The sequence below is a fragment of the Salvelinus alpinus genome, chromosome 16 (assembly GCF_045679555.1).
Source record: "Salvelinus alpinus chromosome 16, SLU_Salpinus.1, whole genome shotgun sequence".
Classification (NCBI taxonomy): Eukaryota; Metazoa; Chordata; class Actinopteri; order Salmoniformes; family Salmonidae; genus Salvelinus; species Salvelinus alpinus.
In genome coordinates this window covers 30,125,005-30,152,454 of record NC_092101.1, presented here as the reverse complement: position 1 = coordinate 30,152,454, position 27,450 = coordinate 30,125,005, and the positions used below count along the sequence as shown (strand labels likewise).

The window sequence follows — 27,450 nt, the reverse complement described above, 5'->3', positions numbered from 1 at the left end:
GAATGCAAGTGAGTGACGCAGCATATTACACCGAGCAGCACAGAAAAGGCGCCAACAAGTCACGTTCTCAAGACAACCAGAAGAGGGCGCCATTTCCCGGCACAAATCCACTGGACACATATGGAAGGAGATCGTTATGTGCTATTTGTCAAAGCACTTACCATTGGGTTAAAGACTGTCCTCATAAAAATGAACAAGTTAAACTAACAGAGGAAAATGTAAACACAGAGATAGAGCAGTGTAACATTACACTGTTTTCAAATGAATCTGCTTCTGATACTGAGATTTTTATAGTTGAATCCTTAGGATCTGCTGTGATTGATACTGCATGTACACGGACAGTGTGTGGTGCAAAATGGCTTGATAGCTATGTCAGTGAACTAAATATGAAAGAAGTACAAAATGTGATTGACACACCAAGCAACAGAGCTTTCAAATTTGGAGACGGGAGAATTGTCCATTCTACCAAGAGAGTTAAGATACCAGCAAAAATTGGTCAGACTAAGTGTCACATTGAAACAGAGGTGGTCCCTACAGATATCCCCTTACTATTAAGCAAAGCTTCCCTCAAGAAGGCAGAGGCTGTACTAGACATAAAAAATGACAAGGCAGTGATGTTTAAACAACCAGTGACTCTTGAACTTACTACCTCAGGCCACTATTGTGTAAACATTTTAGACAAAGACATCACACAGAGTTCATGCAAAAATGAGATTCTGACTGACACAGAGCACATGAAGATTCTGACAGTCACAGAGAACATGAGCACTAAAGAAAAACACAAAGTATTGTTAAAGCTTTACAAACAGTTTGGACATGATACAGTTAACAGACTTCAGAAGTTACTCAGCAGTTCAGGGAATAATGATGATGAGAAGTACGAAACTGGAAACAAAGTGTACTACAAACGAGTTGACTGTCAAGAGTGGAAAGGACCGGGAGTAGTCATTGGTCAAGATGGTGTGGTGATATTTGTGAGGCACGGAGGCATGATTGTCAGGGTGCATCACTCAAGATTGCGGAAAGTAAATGATCAACAAGATAGAGGGGCTGTTGCTGAGAATCAGTCTCCTAATGAAAATGACAAAAAGGACACAGTAACAGACACAAACCTACCAGATGTCGCATCCAATGATATGGACACCGAAACTGACACAGGAAATGGAGCAGAGACCTTCAACCATGCCACAGGTAATACTGTTGAGCGTTCAAATGAGGAAAACATTCAACAGCCACATGTGTTAAGAGAACATGGTTGTTCCAATCTGAAAACTGGACAAACTGTTAAATACACGGACAGAGAAAGTGGTATTCCACATACAGCAACCGTCATTGGACGAGCAGGAAAAGCAAAACACAAGAACTGGTACAACTTGCAGTACTCTGAACCAGCTACACTTTCTGGTACAACAGGGTCAGCTGACCTGCCACTTGTAGATAATATCAGAATTGAACCAATGGAAAACCGAGAAAAACAGAATGACATTCAAAATGATGATGTACTTGAAACAAAGGACGTGTCATTTGACTCAGCTAAGCTAGATGAGCTCAGTAATTGGAGGAAAAATGGAGTGTTTGAGGAAGTCAAAGACATTGGCCAAAAGTGCGTCTCAACAAGGTGGGTGTGTACCCTTAAAGAATCCTTAACTGGAATAGTGCCCAAAGCACGTCTAGTGGCTAGAGGTTTTGAGGAGCTGGCTGCTAAAGAACTCCCAAAAGACTCACAGACATGCGCCTCAGAGTCACTCAGATTGCTGATGTCAGTGATCTGCCAGAAAAAATGGAAACTTAATTCCATAGACATCAAATCTGGATTTTTGCAGGGAACAGAGCTGTCAAGGGACATTCACATCCGACCTCCGCCCGAAGCTAAAAGTGAAGGAACACTGGAAACTAAAAAAGTGTGTGTATGGACTGGCAGATGGATCACTCTACTGGTACAACAAAGTCAAGGCAACAATGCTGAATACAGGTGGAAAAATGTCACAAGTGGATCCTGCAGTCTTCTATTGGCTTGATCAAGACTGCAATGTGACTGGAGTACTTGCCTGTCATGTTGATGACTTTATCTGGGGTGGCTCACAGACCTTTGCTTCAACTGTGATTCCACACCTCAAAGCTGTTTTCTAGGTTGGTCGTGAGGAGCATGATCATTTTTGTTATGTTGGCATAGAGTTTATTACAGTTGATGGAAAAATACTGATGCAACAGGAGAGCTATATCAAGAATCTTCAACCTATCCACATGGATTCTTCAAGAGCCGTACAAAGGAATTCCCCTCTATGTGGAATTGAAGCTGGTCAATTGAGGTCAAAGATGGGACAAATTTTATGGGCTGCGAGACAGAGTAGACCTGGTTTGATGGTTGCAACTTGGCAAACCATTCATGAGGCAAACAAAGTTGTTCGTAAACTGAAATCACAACAAGTGACCTTAAAGTTTCAGCATGTTGGAAAAGATGACTCTTTGAAACTAGTTGTCTTCCGTGATGCTTCGCTAGGTTATCACTGGTGGGACAAAACGGCACTTCCTACCTGTAGTTTGTGTCACTGACAACTACTCATTAGTTGATGCTGTGAAGTCAACCAAGTCTGTCACAGAGAAAAGACTGAGATTAGCAGCATCAAGGAACTTATTCAAGCACAGAGAATCCAGCGGATTCTGTGGTCGACCACAAAGGAACAGCTTTCTGACTGTCTGACTAAAAAGGGAGCATCCGGTCTTGTGCTCCTACAGGCTCTCGCTCCTACAAGCTCTCAGTAATGGAAAGTGGCAGCTTGAGTAATACAAATAAAAACTGTCACACAACCCATTTGTAATGGGGATCTTGAATAATACTTGGACATTTAATTATGTTGTTTTTTTTGTCTTTAAAGAAAAGGGGGAGATTGTTAAGTTCATGTTTTAAGTATCCCTATATTTCTGTTATTACGGGGCTATCACTCAGTCAAGAGTGCGCATGCGCAGGAAGTGTTGTCGTTGTTGGACCTAGCCTTGAGTGTAATGGCTACCTTGTAGTGTGTTCCATATAGTAGAGTAAACTTTGTTAAACTGGAACCTTGTCGTTGTGTCATTTCGAGTTAACACAAGAGACCTTTGTTAGTCAAACATCTGAGGATATGTAAGGATTAGAAACCAATCCAGTGAACTCATGATAAATGCAATGGCTTGGGATGGTTTTGAACTGCACTAAACTGTATCATCCAGAATGTCTAGGGTAAGTGGAAAATAATGTATTTGAGTTGGTATTGGTGAACTGCACTGCAATGTATTTTAGTTAGTTTTTGTCACATGCACTAGTACAGTGAAATGCCTTTTCTTGCTTGCTCTTTCAAAATCAATAAACAAAAGTAAAGTAGTACGAAAAATAAGAACATGAGAAAGTAATTAAAGTACAGTGCCTGTCAAGTTTGGACACCTACTCATTCAAGGGTTTATCTTTATTTTTATTATTTTCTCATTGTAGAATAATAGTGAAGAAATAAACTGTGAAATAACACATGTAATCATGTAGCTACCAAAAAAGTGTTTAAATAAATACAAATATTTTTTAGATTCTTCAAAGTAGCCACTCTTTGCCTTGATGACAGCTTTGCACACTCTTGGCATTCTCTCAACCAGCTTCACTTGGAATGCTTTTCCAACAGTCTTGAAGGACTTCACACATGCTGAGCACTTGTTGGCTGCTTTTCCTTCACTCTGCGGTCCAACTCATCCCAAACCATCTCAATTGGGTTGAGGTCGGGTGATTGTGGAGGGCAGGTCATCTGATGCAGTACTCATCACTCTCCTTCTTGGTCAAATAGCCCTTACACAGCCTGGAGGTGTGTTGGGTCATTGTCCTGTTGAAAACAAATGATAGTCCCACCAAGCGCAAACCAGATGGGATGACATATCGCTGCAGAATGCTGTGGTAGCCATGCTGGTTGTGTGCCTTGAATTCTAAATGAATCACTGACAGTGTCACCAGCAAAGCACCATCACGCTTCCTCCATGCTTCACGGTGGGAACCATACATGTGGAGATCATCCGTTCACCTACTCTGCGTCTCACGAAGAAATTTGGAATCATCAGACCAAAGGACAGATTTGCACCAGTCCATTGCTCGTGTTTCTTGACCCACTAATTCTCTTCTTCTTATTGGTGTCCTTAAGTAGTTTGAACCCTGGTTCGAATCCAGGCTGTATCACAACTGGCCGTTATTGGGAGTCCCATAGGGCGGCGCACAATTGGCCCAGCGTCATCCTGGTTTGGCCAGTGTAGGCCGTCATTGTGAATAGGAATTTGTTCTTAACTGACTTGCCTAGTTAAATAAAAAAAAGTTGTTGTTTCTTTGCAGCATTTAGACCATGAAGGCCTGATAATCACAGTCTCTTCTGAACAGTTGATGTTGAGATGTGTCTGTTACTTGAACTCTGAAGCATTTATTTGGGCTGCAATATCTGAGGCTGGTAACTCTAAATAACTTATCCTCTTCAGCAGAGGTAAATCTGGATCTTCCTTTCCTCTGGCGGATCTCATGAGAGATAATTTCATCATAGCGCTTGATGGTTTTTGGGACTGCACTTGAAACGTTCAAAGTTCTTCATTTTCCGTATTGACTTAATGTCTTAAAGTACTGATGGACTGTCATTTTTTTTGTTGCTTACTACCTCATGAAGCTGGTTGAGAGATTGCCAAAAGTGTGCAAAGCTGTCAACAAGGTAAAGGGTGGCTACTTTGTTGAATATACACTTTTTTGGGTTACTACATAATTCCATATGTTATTTCATAGTTTTGATGTATTCACTATTATTCTGCAATGTAGAAAATATTCAACATTTTAAGAAAAAGCCTTGAATGAGTAGGTGTGTCCAACCTTTTGACTGGTACTGTATATAAAGGGTCAGTTCCAGGGTCACTGCCAATACCACATTTTACAATGTGCGGGGAAACTGGAGGGATAGAGGTACATACAGTTGTAGAAAATATTTAAAATAAAGAAAGCCTTGAATGAGTAGTTGTGTCAACTTTTGACTGGTACTGTACATCTGAAGTTGGAAGTTTACATACACTTAGGTTGGAGTCATTAACTCGTTTTTCAACCACTCCACAAATTTCTTGTTAACAAACTATAGTTTTGGCAAGTCGGTTAGAACAACTACTTTGTGCATGACACAAGTCATTTTTCCAAAAAGTTGTTTACAGACACATTGAGTTATAAATTAAATAATCTATCACAATTCCAGTGGGTCAGAAGGTTACATACACTAAGTTGACTTTGCCTTTAACCTGTCTAGGACTGGGGTTCCTCGCCAACAGCCAATAAAATTTGCAGGGCGCCAAATACAAATCAACAGAAATCTCATAAATCTAATTTCTCAAACATACAAGTATTAGGCACCATTTTAAAGATATAATTCTCGTTAATCCAGCCACAGTGTCTGATTTCAAAAATGCTTTACAGCGAAAGCTCCACAAACGATTATGTTAGGTCACCACCAAGTCACAGATAAACCCAGCCATTTTTCCCGCCAAAGAGAGGAGTCACAAAAAGCACAAATAGAGATCAAATTAATCACTAACCTTTGATGATCTTCATCAGATGACACTCATAGGACTTCATGTTACACAATACATGTTTTGTTCGGTAAAGTTCATATGTATATCCAAAAATCTTATTTTACATTGGCGTGTTAGATTCAGTAGTTCCAAAACATGCAGTGATATTGCAGAGAGCCACATGAATTCACAGAAATACTCATAATAAATGTTGATGAAAATACAGATATTATACATGAAACTTTAGATACACTTCTCCTTAATGCAACCGCTGTGTCACATATATTTTTTTAAACTTTACGGAAAAAGCATAATCTGAGAACGGCTCTCAGAGCCCAAACCAGCCAGAGAAATATCCGCCATGTTGGGTAGTCAACATTATTCATATATAAATATTCACTTACCTTTGATGATCTTCATCAGAATGCACTCCCAGGAATCGCAGTTCCACAATAAATGCTTGTTTTGTTCGATAATGTCCACCATTTATGTCCAATAGCTTCTTTTGTTAGGGTGTTTGGTAAACAATCCAAAAGCGCGATCTGGTCCATTCGGACGAAACGTTCAAAAAGTTATATTACAGGTCGAAGAAACTTGTCAAACTAAGTATAGAATCAATCTTTAGGGTGTTTTTATCATAAATGTTCAATAATGTTACAACCGGAGAATTCCTTTGTCTGTAGAGAAGCACTGGAACGAGAGCAACCTCTCAAGTGAAAGCGCGTAACTGAGAACGAGGCTGTAGGTAGACCCTTTAGTAAAACATCTCCCATCCGGCAGCCTGAATGAGCAGCCTGAAACCACGTTCTAAAGACGGTTGACATCTAGTAGAAGCCTTAGGAAGTGAAAAATAACCCATATCCCATTTGTGTATTCGATAGGGGTGAGTTCAAAAACTACAAACCTCAGATTTCCCACTTCCTGTTTGGATTTTTTCTCAGGTTTTTGCCTGCCATATGAGTTGTGTTATACTCAGACATCATTCAAACAGTTTTAGAAACTTCAGAGTGTTTTCTCTCCAATACTACTAATAATATTCATATATTAGCATCTGGGACTGAGTAGGAGCCAGTTCACTCTGGGCATGCTATTCATCCAAAAGTGAAAATGCTGCCCCCTATCCCAAACAAGTTAAACAGCTTGGAAAATGTGTTAGATTCTTTAGGCTTTAGAAGTTTCTGATAGGCTTATTGATATCATTTGAGTCAATTGGAGGTGTACCTGTGGATGTATTTCAAGGCCTACCTTCAAACTCAGTGCCTCTTTGCTTGACATCATGGGAAAATCTAGTTCATCCTTGGGAGCAATTTCCAAATGGAGGTACCACGTTCATCTGTACAAACAATAGTACGCAAGTGTAAACACCATGGGACCACGCAGCCGTCATAACGCTCAGGAAGGAGACGCTTTCTGTCTCCTAGAGATGAACGTACTTTGGTGTGAAAAGTGCAAATCAATGGTCTGGTCTGATGAAACAAAAATAGAACTGTTTGGCCATAATGACCATCGTTATGTTTGGAGGAAAAAGGGGGAGGCTTGCAAGCCAAAAAACACCATCCCAAACGTGAAGCGCAGGGTTGGCAGCATCATGTTGTGGGGGTGCTTTGGTGCAGGAGGTACTGGTGCACTTCACAAAAGAGACGGCATCACGAGGATGGAGAATTATGTGGATATATTAAAGCAACATCTCAAGACATCAGTCAGGAGGTTAAAGCTTGGTCGCAAATGGGTCTTCCAAATGGACAACGACCCCAAGCATACTTCCAAAGTCATGGCAAACTGGCTTAGACAACAAAGTCAAATTATTGGAGTGGCCATCACAAAGCCCTGATTCTATAAAAAATGTGTGGGCAGAACTGAAAAATTGTGTGAGCAAGGAGGCCTACAAACCTGACTCCGTTACACCAGCTCTGTCAGGAGGAATGGGACAAAATTCACCCAACTTTTGGTGGGAAGCTTGTGGAAGGCTACCAGAAATGTTTGACCCAAGTTAAACATTTTAAAGGCAATGCTACCAAATACTAATTGAGTGTATGTAAACTTCTGACCCACTGGGAATGTGATGAAATAAATAAAAGCTGAAATAAAGCATTCTCTCTATTATTCTGACATTTCACATTCTTAAAATAAAGTGGTGATCCTAACTGACCTAAAACAGGGAATATTTACTCAGATTAAATGTCAGGAATTGTGAAACTGAGTTTAAATGTATTTGGCTAAGGTGTATCTAAACTTCCGACTTCAACTGTATGTATAGGTGTAAGGTGAATAGGCATCGGGATATATGATAAACAGAGTAGCAGCAGCATATATGATTGTGTGTGCATGAGCAAATCAAGTGGGTGTAGAATATGCATAGACAGTGCAATAATAAAATGGAATGGTCGATGCAGATAGTGTGGACATTTTGTTAGCTATTTAGTAGTCTTCTGGCTTGGGGATAGAAGCTGTTCAGGAGCCTGTTGGTGTCAGACTTGATGCTCCGGTACCGCTTGCCTTGGTTGGTATTCGTGAACTGCACTTGCCTATGATATGCACTTATAGTGTGGTAGAAACCATTCCGTGGACTTATAACTAGTTACTGTGTTTCAGGAGGTGCACCGTCTGCAGAAGGTGACTGACGAGGCCAACAAGCGCTCTTCTGTCCTGGAGAGAGACAACCAGAGGTCTGCTGTGCAGCTTGCAGACATGGGGCAGCAGGTAAGGCCCAAACAGAACATCCTGTCTATAACCTCGCAAACCTCACTATTGTCATAGAATTAGGTGTGGGAAAATCAATAACAATGTCGATCATAAAGTGATGGTTTTAAGAATACAGGTTTGGGACATAATCAATAACTTTTTCACCACCTCCCCCACCAGGTCCGTGTCCTACTCATTGAGCTGGAGGAGGCGCGTGGTAACCACGTAGCCCACGACGTGGAGGTGAGCTCTGCTGACATCAGCAGCACGTCGGAGGTCATCACGCAGCACCTGGTGACGTTCCGTGGGGTGGAGGAGCTCCAGCAGCAGAACCAGCGCCTCCTGGTGGCCCTTCGAGAGCTCAGCGAGGCACAGGAGAGGGAGGAGGAAGAGACCACTGGCACCAAGTGTGATATACTTAATTGTCCATATTCTTTGTAGATCATTTATGTTTTGCTTTCAACCCAAGCCCCCAAGATAAGTGTCCGACTGTCCTTTTCTCCATCCAGAAACGACCCACTAGACTAGATACTTTTGTGGATCTGACATTGTTGGATGGGCATAAGCAATATGGTAGTAGCTCCTGCTCCACCTTCCCCTGTTTGTCTGTGGATAAATAAAGGTAATTCCAACCCCCCCCCCCCCCCAGGTGCAGTGAGCTGGAGCGCAGTCTGGAGAAGGCCCAGGCAGAGCTGGAGGCTCTGCGAGAGCGGCGGGGCCACCAGATGCAGCTGGCTGAGTCCATCGTTAGGCAGAGAGACATGTACCGAGTGCTGCTGGCCCAGGCCACCGGAGTCAGCTTCCCTCAGCAAGGTCGGGTTCAGATTAATTCACATACATTTCCTTCTTCAGGGCCTGATGAGGCTAGTGTAGCAGAAATGTATATGTGGGTGCATGAATAAAGTACTGGAGCAGCATATACCGTGTGCAGGCTTTTGGTTCTTTAAGAAGTAATTTTTGTCCCAGGCCCGGTGGGAAACTTTGCGATGTGTATATATTAATTACATACTGACCTCTTGTCTCAGGTGCAGCAGCTGCTGAGGAGTTCTCTAGCACCCCCCGCCGCTCCCCAGCTGCCACCCCCACCACACCCACTGGAATTATTACTATGGCAACAGAGTCAACTGAGGTGGTAGAGGCCAAGGCAGCCCTCCGACAGGTGAGCCCCCACAATCCTCTGCGCTGTTTTACACGTTTTCTTAGTCAGTCACTAGAGGGCAGTATACACCTAACTACAGGAATTCTATGGCAGTCTACCATTTAACATTGAGAATGGAACTATGCATATCAGTGTACATGTATATACAGCATTGCTTGATACATCAAACATTATCTGTCCTTTTTGTTTCACCAAACTGCCATGTTATGATAGATCACAAACAATATCCTTCAATTAGTTTTATACAAAATGGTTGCATTACTCTTATCTAAAGGAACATCTTGTTTGGTGTGTTTTAGTTGCAGGAAGTGTTCTCTTCCTATAAGAGGGAGAGGTCTGAGAGTGACAAGGCCCTGGTGGAGCAGAGTGAGAAGCTACAGGAGCAGGTGTCTGACCAGAGATTCCAGAATGCCAAGATATCCACCCAACTGGAGTTTACCTCCAAGAGGTAAGATAATTGCACATCACTTTCAGGTCACTATTCAACACAATGGCACATGATTAGGGTTGTACAATTCTGTGAACTTTGCCCAAATTCCCTGGTTTTTCAAAAATCCTTGGAATTTGTGGAAAGTTACTGGAAATTTGCAACCCTTTCAGAATAAAGTGTTTTGGATATTTTGTCTTTCTCTGAATGTGGAAACATGGAAGTTATTTCAGATTTTTTTGCAAAGTTCACTTGATAACTTACTGAACCTGTCTGGTGACGTACCCCCCCCCCCCCCCCCCCCCCCAGGTATGAGATGCTTCAGGATAATGTGGAGGGCTACAGGAAGGAGATTGCCTCTCTGATGGAGAAGGGACAGAAGATGGCTGCTGCAGCCCAGAAGAGTGAGCAGACTGTTCACACCATGACCCAGGACCTGAGGGTTGCCCAGGAGAAACTAAACATGGCAAAGGTGTGTGTCCCTCATGTTTGTGTGTTCCAAGTATTTTGTTCATTGTGTTAGAAAAAAATACAATACTTAGTCTCACTCTCGTAATGTGTGTGTTAGTGGTTTGCGCCATCTTTCTATACATGTATTACATCTAGTTTCTAAGCCACAGTTGAGTTGAGTGTTTTCCTCCTCCAGGGTTGTGCTGAGAGCCTCAGGAAGGAGAGAGAGATGCTGAAGCTAGTGGAGTCCAGACTGACCCAGGAGAAGGAGACCATGCAGACCCAACAACGAGGACAGAACATGCTGCTCACCAACCTCAAGACCATGGAGGTACACACACACACACACACCAATCTCAAAACAGTTAATACATCTCACACTAATCACTCATAAAATGGTTGAGGCACTGTTCTCTCTGCGTTCGTGTCATGTTTTAACTGTTCTCCCTGTGTGCTCATCCAGGCCACGTTGGAGCGCTCCGAGACAGACACCAGGCAGCGTCTGAACGCCCAGATAGAGAAGCAGGAGAGGGAGATCAGACAGCTGCAGAAGAGACTGGCGCATGAGGTGGAGCAACGCCACCTGCTGAGCAGAAACCAAGATGTAAGTCCAACCAACAATCATCCCAAGTCCAACTACAACCCCCCTCTCTCCTTGGATTTTATATCTACCTGGGTTCTATTCCTCTTTCTCCTTTAATATAACACTTATACTTTTTTCCTCAAGAGACTTGCTTCAAAAAGGCAGAACTCAAGCATTTGTTACATACCATACACAAAATCAACCCTTCCTCGCCTTTCCCCATCCAGTTGCAGCTGATGGATGCCAAGAGGCAGCTGGAGACCCAGACGGCCCTGCTCCAGAAGACCAGGGATCAGCTGAGTGCTGCCCAGCTGGAGGTGAGCTCTCTCAGGCTGCAGCAGGGCAGTGGAGAGGGTGGTCGTCTGTCCCTGAGCTCCCCGCCCACTCCCATGGGCATCAGAGGTAAGAGTACATACAATGTACAGAATCACATCAGGTTCACTGCCGTTTGAGACATCATAGAATGTTCTGGAACCACCCATAGAAGTTCTTGTAGCCTGAATGTTGGAATGGCTCGAATGTGGATAGTACTCAGTTTTCTTCAATACAGCCACTTACACAATTACTATTTTAAGAGTGTTTAAATCCCAGTTTGCTGTCCTGTCGAAATAGCCTCTGATATTTTTCAAATTTCCCAGCTAAATGTCAGACTTGCAGTCATGTCAGAAGCTAGCAGATTCATCACTTATTAACAACAGCTGCACATTCCAATTAAACATGTTTTGAAGTTCACTTTCCTTGCTTTGTCTAACACTGTCATGAATCTATCAAATAAGTATGGATGCACGATATATCGGTGAACATATCGGAATCGGATGATATTAGCTAAAAATGCTAACATCAGTATCGGCCCGATGTCTAGTTTAACACAGATGTGAAAAACCGATGTCAAAGCTGACGTGCATACCTATATAACGTAGGTACATGACATAATGGCGCCATGTAAAATTTTGCGCTACACCTGCAACACAGCATTCCCAACCTAGCCCACAATGTCTGCTGTGTGGATCGAGCAGTCAACGAGTCGAGCAGTCATTTGAAAGAGTAAAAAAATTTCAGCGAGACAACTCCAAGGCGAAATCCATTTAACACCAAGGTAATGGAATTCATTGCCCTTGACAATCAACCGTTCTGTCGTGGGTAATGTTGGCTTTCGCGACAGTAATAGCTTCACTGCTATTAGCTTCACAACATATTATGGAATGCTGTTTGGGTCTTTGTGTGTCAAAGATACACGCAAATAACACTTTGATGCGTTTTAAATATGATTTTTGTTAGACACGTCAAATAACAGTTCTATTATAGAATGTGTGTTCTGAAATTGCACGTGCAAGCCAAGCCCCACCACTACTATCAGTAGCACTGTCAAAGCTGTACAAAAAAGTCTGCAAACACCAGCTACGAACGATGTGTTTAGAATACCGCGTTGGTAATGAAGCATTATTTGTTTGACCGCAACTTCTGGGCTGGCTAGCTTTAGCTTTGTACCTAGCTAACACCAGTACAACCAGCCTGAAAAACAATGACCAGTTGAAACTGCAGTCATTTTCATTATTCTTAGCAATGATTTAGGAATCCTTGTAAGTATTGTTGTTCGCCTATTGAAATTTAACTTCGGTTCATGTAAATAAATAGCTAGCCAGCTACTTAACCCTGTTGCCCAAAGCTAACGTTAGCTAGCTACTTAACCCTGTTGCCCAAAGCTAACATTATAAGTAGCCAGCTAGCTTCATCTGGCTAGTGAGGCTCGACCATACCAGGTTATGTGTTGTGAAGCTAGCCACAATAAGGATTAGGCACAATAGTGGAATTTGCTGTTTACCTTCAAATTGAAAAGTACCTTTTTGAAAGTGATGCAGAAGGTTAGAATTGGTGGAATCATGCCATATTTAGACTTGATAATGTTAAACAAGGTTGGAATGTGAATCAATGGAATATCAATCTACTCTGTGACACCAAAAAAACACAACTGTGAAGAGTTGACGCAAATATGAGCATTGTAGCTCATAGCTCTTATCGCATGACTGAAGTCACCTCCCCAGTCATTCATATTGCACTGTACATCTTTACCTAAAGATTGGGGATCAGTCTACTCAATACCCAATATATTTTTCCCCCAACGTCCTCCTCAGAGTCCGCAGACTCCAAACATCCACGCAGTATTGCAGTATTGTTTTTCCTCGAATAGTGTTCCAATAGACAGGTTGACAATAAATGTGTCTCAATTCACAGTGGTTTCAGAGTCCCGCAATAAAAGCTACGATGCTAATGTTCTGTGTCTCACTGAGTAGACTGGTACCCCATGTCATTGATCCACAATCCATAGGTAAGGCTGTACAGTGAAATAAGTGTGTATATATATATATATATATATATATATATATATATATATATATATATATATATATATATATACAGTGGGGAGAACAAGTATTTGATACACTGCCGATTTTGCAGGTTTTCCTACTTACAAAGCATGTAGAGGTCTGTAATTTTTATCATAGGTACACTTCAACTGTGAGAGACGGAATCTAAAACAAAAATCCAGAAAATCACATTGTATGATTTTTAAGTAATTAATTTGCATTTTATTGCATGACATAAGTATTTGATACATCAGAAAAGCAGAACTTAATATTTGGTACAGAAACCTTTGTTTGCAATTACAGAGATCATATGTTTCCTGTAGTTCTTGACTAGGTTTGCACACACTGCAGCAGGGATTTTGGCCCACTCCTCCATACAGACCTTCTCCAGATCCTTCAGGTTTTGGGGCTGTTGCTGGGCAATACGGACTTTCAGCTCCCTCCAAAGATTTTCTATTGGGTTCAGGTCTGGAGACTGGCTAGGCCACTCCAGGACCTTGAGATGCTTCTTACGGAGCCACTCCTTAGTTGCCCTGGCTGTGTGTTTCGGGTCGTTGTCATGCTGGAAGACCCAGCCACGACCCATCTTCAATGCTCTTACTGAGGGAAGGAGGTTGTTGGCCAAGATCTCGCGATACATGGCCCCATCCATCCTCCCCTAAATACGGTGCAGTCGTCCTGTCCCCTTTGCAGAAAAGCATCCCCAAAGAATGATGTTTCCACCTCCATGCTTCACGGTTGGGATGGTGTTCTTGGGGTTGTACTCATCCTTCTTCTTCCTCCAAACACGGCGAGCGGAGTTTAGACCAAAAAGCTCTGTTTTTGTCTCATCAGACCACATGACCTTCCCCCATTCCTCCTCTGGATCATCCAGATGGTCATTGGCAAACTTCAGACGGGCCTGGACATGCGCTGGCTTGAGTAGGGGGACCTTGCGTGCGCTGCAGGATTTTAATCCATGACGGCGTAGTGTGTTACTAATGGTTTTCTTTGAGACTGTGGTCCCAGCTCTCTTCAGGTCATTGACCAGGTCCTGCCGTGTAGTTCTGGGCTGATCCCTCACCTTCCTCATGATCATTGTAGCCCCACGAGGTGAGATCTTACATGGAGCCCCAGACCGAGGGTGATTGACCATCATCTTGAACTTCTTCCATTTTCTAATAATTGAGCCAACAGTTGTTGCCTTCTCACCAAGCTGCTTGCCTATTGTCCTGTAGCCCATCCCAGCCTTGTGCAGGTCTACAATTTTATCCCTGATGTCCTTACAGAGCTCTCTGGTCTTGGCCATTGTGGAGAGGTTGGAGTCTGTTTGATTGAGTGTGTGGACAGGTGTCTTTTATACAGGTAACGAGTTCAAACAGGTGCAGTTAATACAGGTAATGAGTGGAGAACAGGAGGGCTTCTTAAAGAAAAACTAACAGGTCTGTGAGAGCTGGAATTCTTACTGGTTGGTAGGTGATCAAATACTTATGTCATGCAATAAAATGCAAATTAATTACGTAAAAATCATATAATGTGATTTTCTGGATTTTTGTTTTAGATTCCGTCTCTCACAATTGAAGTGTACCTATGATAAAAATTACAGACCGCTACATGCTTTGTAAGTAGGAAAACCTGCAAAATCGGCAGTGTATCAAATACTTGTTCTCCCCACTGTATATATATATATAATTTTTTTTACCTTTATTTAACTAGGCAAGTCAGTTAAGTACAAATTCTTATTTTCAATGACGGCCTAGGAACAGTGGGTTAACTGCCTTGTTCAGGGGCAGAACTACAGATTTTTAGCTTGTCAGCTCAGGGAGTTGATCTTGCAACCTTTCGGTTACTAGTCCAACGCTCTAACCACTAGGCTACCTGCCGCCCCCAGTGCAATTCTAAAGTATAATACATCCGGTGTGATTTCAACAGATTTTTGTCATTGTCTTTTGTTGCTTTTAAATAACATTCCAACCTCGTTTAGCATGATCTATTCAATAATGGCATAATTCTACTATTTGTATTCATTTGCATCACTGTCAATGACATACTTTTATTTTGAAGGCTAACTGCAAGTCCCCTGTTGTGGCCAATCCCTATTGTGGCTAGCTTCACATAGATGAGTCGGACCACCATTAAAACTTCTTAAGGCTAGATCCCTAGCCAACATCCGCTGAAATGGCAGAGCGCGAAATTCAAAAATATTTTTTAGAAATATTTTACTTTCATACATTCACAAGTGCTATACACCAAATTAAAGCTTAACTTGTTAATCTAGCCATCGTGTCCGATTTCAAAAAGGCTTTACAGCGAAAGCACACCATTCGATTATGTTAGGTCAGCGCCAAGTCACAGAAAAACATACAGCCATTTTCCAGCCAAAGAGAGTCACAAAAAGCAGAAATAGAGAAAATGAATCACTAACCTTTGATCTTCATCAGATGGCACTCATAGGACTTCATGTTCCACAATACATGTATGTTTTGTTCGATAAAGTTCATATTTATATCCAAAAATCTCAGTTTACATTGGCGCGTTATGTTCAGTAATGTTGTGCCTCAAACATCCGGCGAATTTGCAGAGAGCCACATCAATTTACAGAAATACTCATAAACTTTGATAAAAGATACAAGTCTTATGCATACAATTAAAGATATACTTCTCCTTAATGCAACCGCTGTGTCAGATTTCAAAAAAGCTTTACGGAAAAAGCACACCATGCAATAATCTGAGTACAGCGATAAGCCACAAAAACAAGCCATACAGATACCCGCCATGTTGTGGAGTCAGTAAAAGTCAGAAATAGCGTTAAAATTATTCACTTACCGTTGATCTTCATCAGAATGAACTCCCAAGAATCCCAGTTCCACAATAAATGTTCGTTTTGTTCGATAAAGTTAATCTTTATGTCCAAATACCTCCTTTTTGTTACAGCGTTTAGTTCACCAATCGAAATTCACAAGGCGCGGACAAGTCCAGACAGTCAAAAGCTTTCTATTACAGTTCGTAGAAACATGTCAAACGATGTATAGAATCAATCTTTAGGATGTTTTTATCATAAATCTTCAATAATGTTTCAACCGAACAATTCCTTTGTCTTTAGAAATGAAATGGAACGCAGCTCACTCTCTCGGCCGCACGCATGACTTAGTTCATGGCATTCTGCCAGACCTCTTAGCCAAACAGCTCTTATTCTCTCCCCCTTCACAGTAGAAGCCTGAAACAAGGTTCTAAAGACTGTTGACATCTAGTGGATGCCTTAGGAATATGCAATATGACCCCATAGACAGTGTATATTCGAAAGGCAATGACTTGAAAAACTACAAACCTCAAATCCAACCAGGAAGTGGGAAATCTTTCTCAGGTTTGTTGCCTGCCATATGAGTTCTGTTATACTCAGATATCATTCAAACAGTTTTAGAAACTTCAGAGTGTTTTCTATCCAAATCGACTAATAATATGCATATATTAGCTTCTGGGCCCGAGTAGCAGGCAGTTTACTCTGGGCGCGCTTTTCATCCGAACGTGAAAGTGCTGCCCCCTATCCCAAACAGGTTAATCAAATAAGAACTGTCTTCTAAATTAGGGTTATTTTAGATGACACCTAGCTATATAGTTAGCTAGCTAACGGATAGCTACTGAAACAGATTGTCGTTTTTGGGGAAGAACATTGTTTGCATCCATGAGCTAGCTAGCTTTTTTTTATGACCAGCACTGTAGGTGCGCGAGACAACTTTACCAGCATCATAGCATACATATCGTTGTGACTTTTGAAATACGAGTGATTGTGTAATAACTACATAAAACATTTATGAATGCGTTAAATTGTGACGTGCAGTCATATTTAGGTCCTGATTAGTCAACAAGCTTTTTTTTGACATGCAAAGACCCAAACGGCGTTCCATAGAAATCCTGATTGAGAATGATACGACTGAACAACGAAACAACAAGTAAGTGAAAGAAATAGGTTTTGATTATGTTTTACTGGTAATGGGGACATGCGTACATGCCAACAAAATTGCGTTTTGGTCTGTGTGTGTGTGTGTGTAGCCTTTTATTTAACTAGGCAAGTCAGTTAACAAATTCTTATTTACAATGACGGCCTACCCCGGCCGAACCCAGACGACGCTGGGCCAATTGTGCGCCGTCTTATGGGACTCCCAATCACGGTTGGATGTGATACAGCCTGGATTCGAACCAGGGACTGTAGTGACGCCTCTTGCACTGAGATGCAGTGCCTTGGACCGCTGCCTGTTTGTGTAAACTATTTAACTGTACTAGAATGATTTTAAAAGGCAGCTAAAATTAAATATCGATTATCGGGTTTTTTGGCAAGGAAAGATGTAATTTCGGTGCATCACTACAAATATGTTGTGGGTCAGAGTGCAGTTATTTAGTTTCATAGCAGAAACGTTTGTTAGCATGTTTCCTTATTAACTTTTACTTGGTACTCATCCCGGATCCGGGAGCACCCTCATCAGTAAAAAAGCTGACTAGCATAGCCTAGCATAGCGCCACAAGTAAATATTAGCATCTAAATATCATGAAATCACAAGTCCAAGACACCAGATGAAAGATACACATCTTGTGAATCCAGCCATCATTTCTGATTTTTAAAATGTTTTACAGGGAAAACACTATGTGTTTCTATTAGCTAACCACGATTTTCCACGATTTTTTTACTGCATAGGTAGCTATCACAAATTCGACCAAATAAAGATATAAATAGTCACTAACCAAGAAACAACTTCATCAGATGACAGTCCTATAACAGATTTATTGTATAGCATATGTTTTGTTAGAAAAATGTGCATATTTCAGGTATAAATCATAGTTTTACATTGCAGCCACCATCACAAGTCTCACCAAAGCAGCTAGAATAACTACAGAAACCAACATGAAATACCTAAATACTCATCATAAAACATTTATGAAAAATACACGGTGTACAGCAAATTCAAGACAAACATCTTGTGAATCCAGCCAATATTTCAGATTTTTTAAGTGTTTTACAGCGAAAACACAATTTAGCATTATATTAGCTTACTACAATAGCCAACCACACAACACCATTGATTCAAGCCAACAGTAGCGATAACGAATAAACCAGCAAAATATATTAATTTTTTCACTAACCTTCTCAAACATTTTCAGATGACAGTCCTATAACATCAAATTACACAATACATATATGTTTTGTTCGAAAATGTGCATATTTAGCGGCACAAATCGTGGTTATACAATATGAATAGTAGCCAAAATGCAAACAAAATGTCGGGAGAAATCTTGGGAGAGGCACCTAATCTAATCAATAACTAATCATAAACTTGACTAAAAAATACAGGTTGGACAGCAAATGAAAGATACATTAGTTCTTAATGCAACCGCTGTGTTAGATTTTTAAAATTAACGTTACTACGACATACAGCGTGCGTTAAAGCGAGACCGCACCGAAATTAATAATAGTTTAACATTTTTCAACAGAAATACGAATTAACATCATAAATAGTTCTTATTATTTGATGAGCTTCCATCAGAATCTTGTGCAAGTTGTCCTTTGTCCAGAATAATCGTTGCTCGGTTGTAGATTGTCGTCTTCAACTTTGGAATTAGCCACAAACATTAGCCATGTGGCGAAGACGTGTCCAACTCACCATAACGCAGCACAAATAAAATACCGAAAATCGCAATATACTGATATAAACTGATATAACTCGGTTTAAAATAACTACATTATGATGTTTTTCGAATAAGCAGACACAGGCTAAAGTAAGACAGTCGAATAAAATCAGAGCCGGATATATCTAACGCCTATAACGAGAGCTTTTCAGAATGCAATCCTGAGGTCTGTCTTGCGCCATGACGAACGTTGAAAAGACTGCACACCCGGTTCCAAGAGCTTTTGTACGGCCTCAGATCTACCTAGACACCCCATTCCAATTCTCACTGCTTACTGACATCTAGGGGAAGGCGTATGCAGTGCATGTCGACCCATAGATTACATGCAAATTAATAAACTGACCCTGGAACAGAGCCCCCGATTTCAGATTTTTCACTTCCTGACAGGAAGTTTGCTGCAAAATGAGTTCTGTTTTACTCACAGATATAATTCAAACGGTTTTAGAAACTAGAGAGGGTTTTCTATCCAATAGTAATAATAATATGCATATTGTACGAGCAAGAATTGAGTATGAGGCAGTTTAATTTGGTAACGAATTTTTACAAAGTGGAAATGGCGCCCCCCTATTGAGAAAAGGCTTAAAGCTGTGGGATGTGTCCTAGTTTTCCATGTAGCTATAGGTCAGTGTCTACAGCTATGCTTTCATTAGTTTGTCTTATGACATTTTATAGGAAATGTAGTAAAACAGGCTAAATAAAACCCTGAAACAGTCCTGGAGGGTGTGTTCTGGAGCATGCACCATTAGCGGTGTTATCAAGGTTTTATTAGGGTTCTCGTTCTATGCTGCCCATGCTAGCTGTGCTCTGTCTGTGACACTTACCTCTCCTCACCTCATCTTTTCATCTTTCCCCCTCACCTCTTAACTCCCCACCCCTCAAGGTCTCCAGGTTTCAGAAGTGGACTCTGAGGATCTGCGTGGCCGCCTGAAGCAGGCAGAGACACTGGCAGAGGAGCTGACAGAGCAGCTGAGGACAGCCACATCCAGCATGGAACTGTACAGAGCCATGGCCCAGAGCCTAGAGGAGTCCCTGGACAAGGAGATGCAGGTCATTACTCCACCCTGGCCCATAAGTCCTTAGTAGGATATTACCCTGGCCCCTAAGCCCTTAGTAGGATACTCATGGATACCATTGTACTGTATGTAGACTTCCAGTCATTGCGCTAATGCTTGTTAGTATTGGCTCACGAAACAACTTTTAACTTCTTCATAATGTATGCAGAGACATAAAAATGACTAAGTTATAAAAAAAACACCATGACCTTCCAACTTTAGTCCTCAAACCATATCCCTCATACCCTTATTCAGACCGCTATCATAAACAGCACAGTCTTAAATCCCTCTGGCACTCTCTCCCTCGTCTCTCTAGGTGACAGAGCAGGCTCGGTCTGCCATTGAGGAGCGTGTGAAGGAAGCCCAGGAGCAGCACCGTCAGTTGGAGAAAAAGCTCCTGGAGGCAGAGAAGGAGAAGCAGGGCCTACAGGAGGAGAAGATGAAAGCCCTGGCCTCCGTGGAGCAGCAGGTATGATGCAGAGAGGACCATTGCTAAACATCTATTCCCTTACAGTGCTTTATTATGACTATTAAGGGAACATTTCCACACTGTATAGCTCAAATGGTAGCTGATGCGTTCTGTATTATTTAACCACATCCAGTGCGCACGTAGGTGCTGGGTTCACACAATGCGTGGGTCCCCATTGTTCCACACATTTAATTTCTAAATTTCTGTTTTCCTTATCCCTGTGTGTGTCAGGTGGCTGTGCTGAGGAGGAATCTGAGCAGTGTGCAGGCGGACCACCAGGAGGCTCTACAGATGGCGGCAGTGGTAGCAGCCCAGGAACAGCAGGCCATGCTGGACAGCCAGGAGCAGGTGAGAGGGAGAAGTGGGCTGTGGCTAATTGGCCCTTATCTTGTTGCAGTGGTGTCCCAACTTTTCATATGGCTTATCTGACAAAGCTATTTGCTACCTTGTTTTCCGCATGCTTGCTATAGAGCATTACCTAGCTTGATTGTCGCTAACCATGTAAACTGTGATACTGGTTCATACATCCATATCAACTACATTATGTATTGCATTCCAGCTAGAAGGTCAGCTAAAGCTTGTCTATAATGCTGGTCTTCTCCCCTTCCAAGGCCAAGCTGGCGTCGGAGGCACAGGATAAGTATGAGCGTGAGATGATGCTCCACGCTGCAGACGTGGAGGCCCTCCAGGCAGCCAAGGCCCAGGCCCTGCAGGCAGCCACGCTCAGACAGCAGCTGGAGGAGAGGGCCCAGAGAGCCTCTGCTCAGCTGCTGGAGGCCAGAGTCTCCTGGGAAGAACAGGAGAGGATCCTCAAGGTATGTATTTGCAGTCGATTGATTGCAGTCAAAGGAGATGCTTATATTATGAATAATAGATATGGTGTTGGTGGCAAATGGTTAGAAGTGTAGATGGTGATAGTGTAAAATATATTCTTATACTTGTTGGAAGCTAGCTAGTGATTGTAAACTGCCACTCACTTTTGCAAGGGTTGTACAGTTTACATAGTTGGTGTGCACCACAAGGCTGTAATGTGCATGAACTCTCTCTGTCAGGAGGAGATGTCTAAGGTGGTGTCTCGTTCTGAGGAGCTGCAGAGGCAGAACAGCCTCCTCCATGAACAGATTCAGACCATGAGCTGCAAGATGGCCGCCACCCTGCAGCGCCAGGCCAACGAGAGCCCTCTGAACATCTCCCTCACGGAGGAAGGCAAGTCTCAGGACCAGGTCCTTGAGATACTCAGGTAATGGTCTCTCTTCCCCACCCCCATTTTAAATCCAATTTCACGCAATTACTTCACTCCTACAACACCCTTTTTTCTCATCATATCCTCTGTCCCCTCCCTGTCACGCTGCAGGTTTGTGCGCCGAGAGAAGGAGATAGCGGAGTCTCGATTCGAGGTGGCCCAAGGAGAGAGTCTTCGTCATAGGCTGAGAGTGGAGCACCTGGAGAGAGAGCTGAGAGAACTACAGGAGAGCCTTAGTGCTGAGAGAGAGCGAATGCAGGTGAGCTGGACACTATGGACAGCCAATGATTTATGGCTTCATAGGGTAGTTTCCTGGACCCAGGTTAAGCCTTTCCTAGACTAAAATGCCCATTCAATGGAGAGTGGAAAAACGGATTTTGTTCATAAATGGAGAGGGTGTGGGTGAGAGGGCAGTTTAAGATGATAATATCTCAGTGCTGCTTATGATCTTTAACCCCTGACCCCAGGTGACAGCTAAGACCCTGGCTAAGCACGATGAGCTGATGAAGAAGACTGAGACCATGAGTGTCCTGATGGAGACCAACAAGATGCTGAGGGAGGAGAAGGAGAGGATGGAGCAGGAGCTCCAGCAGACACAGGCTAAAGTAAGACAGCAGGTTTACTTTCTCAGTGTCAAAGCACCAACCTTTGGTTGTGATAACAAAACCCTATCTTAAGTCATTTTTCTCTGGAAACCTTCTGTGAATTTGGTCCCTTTTTTGGGGACCAAATTGTTTTAGGCAAGAGGCCGACTTAAATTAAAAAATACATTTTTTTTTCTTTTTTTTTCTGTTTTGATTGACATTTTCTTCATATCTCTCTCCCTGTCTGTCAGGTGCGTAAGCTGGAGTCGGACATAATGCCCGTGCAGGAGTCCAACGCTGAACTGAGTGAGAAGAGCGGCATGCTGCAAGCAGAGAAGAGGATTCTGGAAGAGGACATCAAACGCTGGAAGGCCAGAACACAGGTTAGTGTTGTTCCTTACACAATTTGCCTCAATCATATTATAACATACCCATGAGATATTACTCAATGACAGAAAACAAATACCCCCACCCCAAATAAAACTATAAAAACATTCTCAAAGTACGATTCCTTGTGACTCACAGTTTGTCTAAGGTCCGAAAGCCTGTTTATTGACTTTGGATTTGAAACGTAATGTGTTCTGTTTAACTCCTGTGTGACCTTATAGCACCTGGTGAGCCAGCAGAAGGACACAGACCCAGAGGAGTACAAGCGTCTCCACTCTGAGAAGGAGGCTCACCTCAAACGCATCCAGCAGCTCACTGAGGAGACGGGCAGACTCAAGGCTGAGGTGGCCAGGTGAGAGTTAGCCTAGTCTGTAATACAAACACAATATATAGCCTGGAATCCAAAACTGAATATCGCTCAGTTGGACTTTTCTGTTATTACATGGTACCAACGACAGCCAGGAAGCTGAATTACAAAATAGGCTCCTCATTGAAAAGCACCATGCTACACAATGAATTGGCAAGCAACGCAAGACATAAAAATTGAGAATCTGCTGATTGTACTATAAAAAGTATTTTGGGATGTTTTATATTAATGTATGATCTCCCTGTAGGAGTGGTGGCTCGGTGACGTCCCTGCAGAGCCAGGTGCAGATGCTGCGTGAGGGTCTGGGGAAGGTGAGCTATGAGAGGGATGCTCTGAGGAGGAGTGTGGAGGCCAAGAACCTGGACAACCAGGAGAAGTTACGCACCATCACTCAGGTCAAGAAGATCGGACGCCGCTACAAGACACAGTATGAGGAGCTCAAGGTGGAGCACGACAAGGTCAGTTGGTGAAACACCTGGTACCTGTTCTGGTTTTGTACAGGGCAAAGTAAAAAAAATATATATATATTGATTTGTAACTAAGCTGTTTCATGAAACACAGCCTTGAATTCACTTAGACTCCCAAGATTCAGAACAAGATTAATCTCAATTGTTTTCTCATGAAACTAATAATACCCTTACTCATGTTGTCATTGAATAACAAATGTGCTGGTCTAGGTGGGATCAAGTTGAACACTCAATGTCTAACCTGATGTCCTTGATTTAAATAGACATTCCCAGTGTGTGAATTCTGCCATAATGTATTCAGTGTTGGACTGATCTCCTCTCCAGATGGTGTTTGAGGCAGCGTCCACCCCAGCCCAGGAGCAGGAGGCCCAGCAGGCCTCAGCCCAGGAGTTCCAGGGTCTGAAGGACTCCTTGGGACAGGCTGAGACCCGGACCAAAGACCTGGAGGGACAGCTGGACAACCTCAACAAGGTCAGAGCAGTGTTTTCCCTATACTTTTTTTCCAGGCAACATCCACAATAACTTTCACCAAAATTGTAAATGCCTATTGGGCAGAGGGTTAAGAGAAACACTGGCTCAGAAAGGGTGGTAAAGGTACCTGGTTGTATAAAACCATATTCCCAACACAAACCATGGTGTGTTCCTCTCAGGCGGTGGGTGAGAGTGAGGCGGAGGTGCGCGGGTCGCAGGAGCAGGCCTCCAGGCTGCAGACAGAGCTGACCAGGCTGAGACAGGAGCTGCAGGAGAAGGCCTCACAGGAGGACACCCTCAGACAGCAGATGGCTGAGAAGGAGGAGAAGACCAGGAAGGCTTTTGTCGGGGCCAAGCAGAGGATCAACCAGCTTATGGGTAAGAGGCCAGGCCAGACAAACCTGACTGTGGCTCAAGCTTGAGTGTGGCTGAGGTTTCCAATGAAGTATACAGTTGCGGCCAAATATTTTGCCACCCTTGCACTTTTCTTAAATTATTCACTTTTTCTTCTAAAATAAGTTGCAATTGAAAACACTTTTGGTCTCCACACCTTGTTATTGGATCTTCAGCATTGCATAACCAATTTTATTTTTGTGAAATTAAGTTTAGAATTTTTATTTAGTCCATGCTAGTTGTCTTTATTTTTTAAGTAATTGGCACCCTGGAGCTTGTACTTGGTTGCACAGCCTTTGGGCAAGATTACTGCAGACAAATGAGCCTGCTGCACCTTTCCACTAGCAATTTGGCCCACTCTTCAGAAGCAAACGGCTATAATTCTTACATTTTTGAGAGGTGCCCTACATCAACTGCTGTTTTCTTTCAAGTATTTGTTTCGGTATTTCACTTATGGGATATTCCCCCAGCGTATTCGTCAGCAGCCTTTATTACACTACGCCAGCCATTATTGGCTGGATGTCGAGATGACGTGTGCGTCTGGGAAGGGTGTCCCTCCTACCCTACAAAAAGTCCAACCCAGTATCTGAGTCATTCAAACACCTCTTCTCGCTTTTCATTAGAAAGCTTACCTCGACACGACGACTGCGTTTTCCAGAACTAGCTTAACTGTTTACAGACGTGTGCTTACAACTCGCTCACCGGGTGCTATTCTCAGGACTGAGCGGCAGTGACAATTTTCCTTCACCATAGTTAGAGGGAAATTATTTGAGGGAGGAACGGGTAACTCGTTCACGACCAAGTTAGCTGTATCCAAACAGTGACTAGTCGTTAGCAAGCTAGCCACCGGTAGCTAGCTTTGGTAGTTTTACTTCAACAAGAAAAGTTTATTAGCTACACTGAGCTATCTTTTCTGACCTGTTTCGGAAACGGTATCCGGCCATCACACCGAGTGCCGCCATCAGAGATGGCTAGTGATTAGTGGGTTATTGGACTAGCCTACCGAGCTAGTTTTTTTTTTCTGACAGCTAAAAACATAGTACCCAAGCTATGGCGACAAAAGCATCTCCCACCCCAAACGAGGAAAAGCTCCCTGCACGAATCTGCTCCTGTGGAAACAAGACATCGGCCAAAGACACCCACTCAGTGTGCTACGCTTGCCTTGGGCTGCAACATTTCCAGGAAGCTTTAGCCTTCCCTGGCTCCTGTCTACACTGTGCCCTCTTCACTGTGAAGAGCCTCCGTCGCAGGCTAGCATGCCAAGCTAGCCCGAGTTAACAGGACCCTAACATGGGGGGCCGGTGTCCCTGATGGCTCACCAGAGGTGATGGATATCCCCACAGCAGTGATCTGTATTACCAAAGAGCTGTAATTTTGATATATTGGTCCGCAGAACATTTCCCCCAGGATTTAGGCTTGTTTGGGTGGGTTTTTGAGAAGTTCACTCAGGCTTTCTTGTCTCCTTCAGCAGTGGGGACTTCTTTTTACCAATGACCAAATTAAGCGTTCAAAGATTATAACCCCCTCCCTACAACCAAACATGGGGAGGTTTGATAATGCTGTGGGCTTGCTTTGCTGCTTATGGTACTGGGGACCTTGAATGTGTACAAGACATGGAATCAGCAGAATATCAAGATATTTTGGAGTGCAATGTTCAACCCAGTGTCCAAAAACGGGCTCTTTATCAAAGGTTGTGCTTCAAATCAAATAAGATTTTATTGGTCGCATACATATGGCACAGCAGATGATATTGCGGGTGTAGCAAAATGCTACAGTGCAGTAGTATCTAACAATACACAATCTAAAGAATGGAATTAAGAAATTAGAATGAGAAATGTCGGAGTGGCATTGACTAGAATACAGTATATTCAAATGAAATTAGAGAAACAGTATGTAAACATTATTCAAGTGACCAGTGTTCCATGTCTATGTACATGGGGCAGCAGCCTCTAAGGTGCAGGGTTGAGTAACTCGGTGGTAGCCGGCTAGCGACCATGACTAAGGGCAGTGTACTAGCTGGAGGCCGGCTAGTGATGGCTATTTATTTATTTGTTTTTATTTTAGCTCTATTTAACTAGGCAAGTCAGTTAAGAACAAATTCTTATTTTCAATGACTGCCTTGTCAGCTCAGGGATTTGATCTTGCAACCTTTCGGTTACTAGTCCAACGCTCTAACCACTAGGCTACGCTGCTGCCCCAGTCTGGTGGAAGCTGTTTTTCAGTCTCTTGGTCCCAGCTTTGATGCACCTGTACTGAACTTGCCTTCTGGATGATAGCTGGGTGAACAGGCCGTGGCTCGGGAGGTTTATGTCCTTGATGATCTATTTGGCCTTCCTGTGACATCGGATGATGTAGGTGTCCTGGAGGGCAGGCACTGTGCCCACGGTAATGTGTTTGGCAGACCGCACTACTCTCTGGAGAGCCCTGCGGTTGCAGGCGGTACAGTTGCCGTGTCAGGCGTTGATACAGTCCGACAGGATGCTCTCAATGGTGCATCTGTAATAGTTTGTGGGGGTCTTAGGGGCCAAGCTGAATTTCTTCAGCCTTCTGAGGTTGAAGAGGCACAGTTGCTCCTTCACCACACGGTCTGTGTGTGTGGACCATTTCAGGTTATCAATGATGTGTACGCAGAGGAACTTAAAGCTTTTCACCTTCTCCACTGTGGCCCCGTCGATGTGGATGGGGGCATGTTCTCTGCTGTCTCCTGAAGTCCACGATCAGCTCCTTTAGTTTTGTTGAGGGAGAGGTTATTTTCCTGGCACCACTCTGCCAGGGATGATTGAGTTGGAGGCGTACATGGCCACACAGTCATGGGTGAACAGGGAGTACAGGAGGGGGCTGAGCACGTACCCTTGTGAGGTCCGTGTTGAGGTTCAGCATAGTGGAAGTGTTGTTGCCTACCTTCACCACCTGGGGACGGCCCGTCAGGAAGTCCAGAACCCAGTTGCACAGGGCGGGGTTCAGACCCAGGCCCCCGAGCATAATGCTGAGCTATAGTCAATGAACAGCATTCTTACATAGGTATTCCTCTTGTCCAGATGGTATAGGGCAGTGTGCAGTAAGATGGCGATTGCATCGTCTGTGGATCTATTAGGGCGGTATGCAAATTGAAGTGGGTCTAGGGTTTCAGTTAAGGTGGAGATGATATGAT

The 27,450-nt window shown here is 43.0% G+C and overlaps 1 protein-coding gene across 14 annotated transcripts in view; it reads left to right on the top strand.

Annotated features, from left to right (window-relative positions):
- LOC139541330 (nucleoprotein TPR-like) overlaps positions 1–27,450 on the top strand; it is a 77,022-nt gene that overhangs the window by 10,249 nt on the left and 39,323 nt on the right. For all 14 annotated transcript variants that reach the window (XR_011668331.1, XM_071345862.1, XM_071345872.1 and 11 more), the window contains exons 12-32: positions 8,134–8,241; positions 8,404–8,630; positions 8,873–9,036; positions 9,249–9,382; positions 9,682–9,830; positions 10,119–10,281; positions 10,456–10,590; positions 10,723–10,863; positions 11,070–11,244; positions 19,747–19,913; positions 20,235–20,387; positions 20,619–20,735; positions 20,999–21,202; positions 21,440–21,627; positions 21,742–21,889; positions 22,098–22,235; positions 22,466–22,597; positions 22,823–22,953; positions 23,216–23,426; positions 23,760–23,906; positions 24,086–24,284. Coding sequence is in view for 13 of the 14 variants with exons in the window: in XM_071345862.1 (XP_071201963.1) it covers positions 8,134–8,241; positions 8,404–8,630; positions 8,873–9,036; positions 9,249–9,382; positions 9,682–9,830; positions 10,119–10,281; positions 10,456–10,590; positions 10,723–10,863; positions 11,070–11,244; positions 19,747–19,913; positions 20,235–20,387; positions 20,619–20,735; positions 20,999–21,202; positions 21,440–21,627; positions 21,742–21,889; positions 22,098–22,235; positions 22,466–22,597; positions 22,823–22,953; positions 23,216–23,426; positions 23,760–23,906; positions 24,086–24,284 (3,331 nt within the window). In the remaining variant the exon portion in view is untranslated. The remainder of the gene's footprint in view (positions 1–8,133; positions 8,242–8,403; positions 8,631–8,872; positions 9,037–9,248; positions 9,383–9,681; positions 9,831–10,118; positions 10,282–10,455; positions 10,591–10,722; positions 10,864–11,069; positions 11,245–19,746; positions 19,914–20,234; positions 20,388–20,618; positions 20,736–20,998; positions 21,203–21,439; positions 21,628–21,741; positions 21,890–22,097; positions 22,236–22,465; positions 22,598–22,822; positions 22,954–23,215; positions 23,427–23,759; positions 23,907–24,085; positions 24,285–27,450) is intronic.